The following is a 6,379-nucleotide window of genomic DNA, read 5'->3' as shown; positions in this document are numbered from 1 at the left end:
AACTGAAACACTCAAGGAAAACTAAAGCAGCGGTTCTCAACCCCAGGGGGTCACAAGATCATTTTGAAACATGAGATAGTTTCTGAGATTGGAAAAAAACATATTTCTGCCATACAAATATGTTATCACGTCTATTTTTTCAGATTTTTCTCCAATTTCTTTTAGCTTTTTCTTGTGAAACACTGAATAGTTTTCAGCCTGCCTCCTCTGATAATTCATTTATCAAACAAAACAACCTGAAATGAGAAAATCACTCTTTGGTTGAACTCTGCAGAAATTTCTTCATTGACGCTACTGACATAAAGGAACATTTAAAAAGTGTCTTATAATCTTACAGGCTTGGTGAAGAAAGCAATGGAACACCCCAATTCTATTATTTGCAAAAGTGTGCTATTTTCTTACTTTTTAGTTAAACTGGGTGGTACATATTAGGTTTTTTGTGGTACATAAGTCATAGCTAAGTAATGTAGTGATGATCGGATCTCTTTGCAAGTAATACTGCTTGAAAGTGATAGTTATGATGGCATTACTTCAGTGTCTGTGTTTCATCCTGTAGCACAGGGGAGAGAAAAAGAGCACCGAGAGCCCTGAGTCTTGCCAGAAGACTTTTTAGTATGATGTGCTATTTTAGTCCCTCTCTCTCTCTCTCTCTCTCTCTCTCTCTCTCTCCCTCTCTCTGTTTCTCTCTTGTGGATCCATGTATCTCAGAGGTGATCATCAATCTAGCAGACTCTATTATTACTTTTCCACTAAGTGCTTTGATTTCCAGCCCACCCAGGAGATTATGCCTCAACCCCCCTCTTTTCTCTCTTCCCTCTCCCTCCATTCCCTCACCTATCTGTCCCTTACTCTCTCTCTTTCTCTGTCTGCTCTACATATCTCTATCTTTCTATCTCCCTCACTGCCTCAGTCCTGTGAACTCTTTTCTCTCCAAACACATTGCCACTTATGTTTTTCTATTTCAGCCTTTAAAAGCTATTCCTCCATTTTCTCTAAAGCATCCACTTCTTTCCACCTGGATCCACAGATGTAGCTGCACAATAATTGCTTAGCTGCTTTTCTTGTGTCATTCTAGCAAACGAATATCGGTGGTGGTGCTTGTTTAGATGCACTATGACACCGGAAGCACAGGGGTCAGAGGTCAGTCCTCAAGAGACACACCTCTTATCCTTGCACACGCTTCATTTGTGCAGAGGCGGTGTACGTGTGCATGCGTACGCTCACACGCACTCACACACTCATGCATGCCAACAAGACAGCTTTAACACAGCTCTCTCAGTATCCCTCACAACGCATGCAAAAAAACAACAATATGCATCAATTATGTTTTTCATTGCACACCACAGCTCTCCTCTTGCAGCTATCAACAGCGTTCTCTCAGTGCCCCCCTAAGGTTCCACTTGAGGCCGCTCCTGGGTGCTTGTTGCTTGGGCTTGGCACTGAGTGGACCAGCGCATGGAGCATCGGTGTGGAATGATGTGGAAGGCCAAACAGCGGTTTTGGGGGTGCCAGGTATCCATTACATCTGAGGGGAGCGAGGCGCCAGCTTGCCATTTGAGACGTGACACCCCCCTGTCCTTGCACTTTATCCCGTTAACTGGCCTGCAGTGATGAAAGTGACGTGGGCCCTCTGACTGGAAGAGGGCCCATTATTGTCAAGGTAAAGCCCAAGACATGATCCATTCACTGCAAAACGAGAAGTCTAAGTTAGGTTATGAATCTGCAAAATCTGCAACAAACAACAGCAATAGCAATAAAAATAATGTGTTAAGAATTTATTCATGATACATAATAATAATAATAATAATAATAATAATAATAATAATAATAACAAGAAGAAGAAGAATATATTCAAGATTCAATAATTTTTTGCCATGTCAACATAGCTGATAGGAATTTGTCTTGGATAATCAGTGCAAGTTCAGATGCCTGATGGCTTTGAGGTAGGTGCTATCCCTGAAGCGATAGTATATTAATAGTATATTAATATATTAGTAATACACTAATAATGGCCTACATTATTAATAATAATAACATTCCTATTATTTTCTTATTATTACTACAATTACCTACAATTACTACAATAACGTCTGCAACATGCAATTCTGCAAATCTTTGACCTAATTTGTACGATATATGAAGAAACTTCCTCACGTCAATCACTAATATGACGCATGAAAACGACTTACATTTATTTCTTTATTTTTTCAGATTTACTGTTAGAGAAAAAAACACTTTCAGATTCAGATTTTCTTTTCATACGTGGCCTCCATGTTGTGCGCAATTTCTCTTCACTCAATTGTTTCTAATCAATGGCGCAAAACTTTTTTGCAGGTAGGTCAATCATAGTCTTTAATCCTCACACACCATGTAGTCCCCAAAGTGGGGACCGGGCCCCCCTAGGGGTCCCTGAAAGGGTTCAAGGGGGTCCTTAGTAAAATGAAAGATTAATTAATTAATTTAACTTATTGATTCATATTCATTCTCTTGCTGAAATATTTTCTACTGAGTTAAATTACAGTGGAATTAAACTGATGGTGACCCATCATGGGCCCCTCGGGGTTCTGGACTCCACTTTGGGAACCACTAAGTTAGATCACCAGCACTTGGTCTCCTCCCAGCTGGAGGTAACGCCTCTTCGAGTCATGGAGATAAAAAGCCAGTTCCTTGCTGGTGCGCACGTCCAGTTATCCGTTCATGAACACGTCGCCGAGGCGCATCGGTCCACCCTCTCCATTCCTGTCCCGTCTGAGCTTCCTGCTCCCATGTTTTGAACGCGCTTCAGTCGGAGAGAGTCCACCATGTCCACCGGGTCTCTCAGCGATGTCGACGACGAGCTCCTGGACGGCATCCTGAAGTTTGGCTCCGTCGGTAAAGACTCCAACGAGAGCACAGAGGAGAGCTCCAACTGCGAGGGCACTAATGCAAACGACGACCGGAGAGGCGCGCCGGGCAAGAAAAGGAAGACCGCGTCCCGGAAAACGGCACCCAAGGGTGTGACACAGCAGGAGGGCAAGCAGGTGCAGAGGAACGCGGCCAACGCCCGGGAGAGAGCCAGGATGCGCGTGCTGTCCAAAGCCTTCTCCCGGTTGAAGACCACCTTGCCCTGGGTCCCCCCGGACACCAAGCTCTCCAAACTGGACACACTGCGCCTGGCCTCCAGCTACATAGCGCACCTCCGGCAGATACTGGCCAACGACAAATACGAAAATGGATATATCCACCCCGTTAACCTGGTAAGACCGAGGGATGCAGCGGAGGCAAAACCCAGCTGAAAGTTTACCCACCTTGGCACAGCTGACTAAATCTGTGAGGCAAATTTATGGTAGCTTATATGCTTCATAGTAAGTAGCCTAGTATCAAACTGGTGTGAGTTGTATGAAAATAGGGTCTTATAAAGAAAAAACAATGCATTTTATGAAAATATAGGCCTAATTGACTTTTGTTAATAGCCTAATGGTGACTCTTTGCCTTATAATGTTCATCACATTGGAGGAAACAGTTTACTCACCTTTTTTTTTTTTTAATTTCCCACTACATCACTGGATAAGACTTGTCTTTAGAGTTGTTTGATTTGAACCGGGGCTGCAGACCCCTAATAGGCCTCATAAGCTTGGCAACAGCACCAAGGTGAATAATGAGGGTGACTGGCCTTGTGAAGCAGGTGCATGCAGAGGGAAAGAGCAGGAATTCCTTTTCATGCAAACTATTTTTCACGTAAAAAAAAAAAAATCTTACTGGCTAAAAGCATGCATTACGTAGCCTATTGACCTGAGAAATTATTCTACGATTAATGCACAAATTTACAGCATTAACTACCTCATTTCTCTCTGATAATAATTTCTAAACAGTTGCTTCAATACACAAATGCACAATCCCTTACGGAAAATAATTAGGCTATAGTGATCATATCAACTAGAAACTAGGATAATAGCCTTTTGGAATAATATGGGAATATTATAGTGATACCATAGCAGACAAAATACCATTAAGTTCGACAAGATCACTATGAACTCTCCACTGAGTCGGGCAGGACTTTAAGCCCCTATAGGAATATTATAGGAACATTATAGTGCATTTTCGTTCTGGATATTGGGACTGTAGACCTGCAAATGGTTTTTAGACATAATGCATTAACATCACACATCACATCACACTCTTGAAAAGTAGTACTTGCTCTCATTGTAGCTATTGCAGCTGTATTCAATTCGTTAGGTTGTCCTGATTCATGGGCTCGTTTTGGGGACATATTTGGCTTTAATATTTTGTTTGACATCTGTCTATAATGGGGGGAATTGAGATGGACATGTGCTTATAATTGTTTTAATCTCACGCTGTAAGAAGCTGCTCGTCCTAATTCACTGTATTTTTCTCGTAGACGTGGCCTTTCATGGTTGCAGGTAAGCCGGAGAACGAGTTGAAGGAGATGCTGAACACAACAAGACTATGTGGAACAACGGCTTCCTGATGTATGAGTGGACACCTACCTTTTTTTGAATAAGAGCAGTGATTTTCCAAGAGAAAGGCTGTGCTTGTTTCCAGGTGGACAGAAATGCACGTCTCATCTCCGCAGACTTTGAGTGGGAATAACCGAGGGAGTGTGTGTCCTCTCTCCTTCGTTCCCGTAAAGACAAGCTGATTTTTTTTATTTAAATGCGTTCTGTCACTTAACTGTCTTTGCTGGTTCAAAGATAAACTGCTTTAAATTGCTTTTTTTTTTATAGCCTACTCTTCAGATGTGCTATATACGTTTTCCACTCGAACAGGCCTGTTTTGGGGGCTGCATTGTGACAATGGAAGTGCACATGAAATATTCAAGTGTCCACTGTCTCAAAAGGTTACGCAGGTTACATGTATATAAAATATATTTGTAAAATCATGCTTGCTCCTTGTGGACTGAATGTACCTTTTCCTTTTATTCTTTTTCCTTCTTTACTGTTTCTTTACTGTGTGGGCCTATTCTTTGACCTTGGTAACCTCTCTTATCACTCCGCCCCTTCAGAATAGCAGAACTTGAGCTGCAACAAAGTGTCAGTGCCAGATAAGTCTCTCTATTTGTTATCTTAAATCAACAGTGGACGTGGTTGTCATTACATAAACAAACTTTTGCAATCAAAGATGATTTGGGAACCTTAAAAAAATGTGTTAGTGATTGTGCTGGTCTAGTGTAAACAGGGTCAATGAAGTTTCACTCCTTGGAAACTTAATAGATTGATGTAGTGGCCTAATAGAGAATGTAAGCTGTATTCAATAGGCCGCAATGTTACTGTGATTTTACAGGGATTTTACTGCTAACAGCGTTGTTAGGTCAAAATTAGTGGCTAAGGCCTACTGACTTTTTTATAGGCTATATAAAACGGCGATAGCACACGATTTTATAATAAATATAGCCTGCAAAAATAATCCAAATATTCACTAAATATTTAATAGGCCTAACTGATCATAATTAAATAATAATGATTAAAAACATTTCTGTGTCAAGCAACAGGCCTATATTTCTTGAACAGTAGGCTAACTAAACAAAGTGCTTGCTAAGTGGCACATCGCCCAAGTGGCGAAGGTGATTTTCGATTAGCGCATTCATATTTAATTAACAGTTATGCGGTCACAGGTGTGCGTTTATTGGGTAGCCAGTTTAGGATTCGGCCAATCAGAAGTGCGGAGCGGAACTATCCGTTTTGTAAAAAGAGTTTGTTGTTGGAGGTCAGCCGTTTTGAAAGTTGTAAATGTGCACACTGAGCTTTAATCCCGTCCCAGACGCGTTGTTTTAATTCGCTCGGGTTGTGACCGCTGTGTTTACATCCTGCCGACAGTTATTTATGCAGTCTGACACAAGGCCTTTCCATGCCTCTCTCTCTCTCTCTCTCTCTCTCTCTCTCTCTCTCTCTCCCTAAATTCAGTGTTGTTTTATTGGCCTCAATGTATAGAACAATATTGCCAAAACGTCAACATAGGAGATCAACATTTTTATTTTTATTTTTATTTTTTTTTACATTGAATCCCTTTCCATCCCCAAATAGGCCTATAAATCTGTGTGTGTGTGTGTGTGTGTGTGTGTGTGTGTGTGTGTGTGTCATTCAGAGCAGTGGATGATCTGGGTTGCTGCGTAGGCCTATTAAATTTTGCCCTCTCTCTCTCTCTCTCTCTCTCTCTCTCGCGTTCAGTTATAGAGGCGGTCCCTCGCATCCATTCGTTATGCACTGTTTTCATAGAACGATACATGACCTGCCTGGAACTGCCTCGAGCTCCACACTTGACTTGGGAAATTAATTGGAGAACAAAGACGAATGTTCCAATAAAATAGCGGGTTTTTTTTTTTTTTTTTGGTTTTTTTTATATATTTGCCTGTGCCTTTTTAAAGAGTGCACACAAATAACGC

The 6,379-nt window shown here is 41.4% G+C and overlaps 1 protein-coding gene across 1 annotated transcript; it reads left to right on the top strand.

The window, feature by feature from the left end:
• The first annotated feature begins 2,801 nt into the window (after positions 1-2,801).
• Positions 2,802-4,591, top strand: tcf21 (transcription factor 21). The gene is made up of 2 exons (XM_071541438.1): positions 2,802-3,236; positions 4,379-4,591. Exons 1-2 carry the CDS (start codon positions 2,802-2,804, stop codon positions 4,466-4,468), a joined length of 525 nt encoding a protein of 174 aa, XP_071397539.1. The 3' UTR covers positions 4,469-4,591.
• Positions 4,592-6,379: the final 1,788 nt, after the last annotated feature.

This window comes from Centroberyx affinis, unplaced genomic scaffold (assembly GCF_046629955.1).
Source record: "Centroberyx affinis isolate AG114_WGS23_722 - 3 ecotype Tasmania unplaced genomic scaffold, CSIRO-AGI_Caff_v1 ptg000216l_1, whole genome shotgun sequence".
In the NCBI taxonomy this organism is placed as follows: Eukaryota; Metazoa; Chordata; class Actinopteri; order Beryciformes; family Berycidae; genus Centroberyx; species Centroberyx affinis.
Note: the sequence above shows the minus strand (reverse complement) of the source record. Positions and strands in the feature narration are given on the sequence as shown.

Coding starts and splice junctions, on each gene's coding strand:
- tcf21 (XM_071541438.1), top strand. CDS start 2,802: ATGTCCACCGGGTCTCTCAGCGATGTCGACGACGAGCTCCTGGACGGC. Junction 3,237..4,378: donor ATATCCACCCCGTTAACCTG/GTAAGACCGAGG, acceptor TTTTTCTCGTAG/ACGTGGCCTTTCATGGTTGC.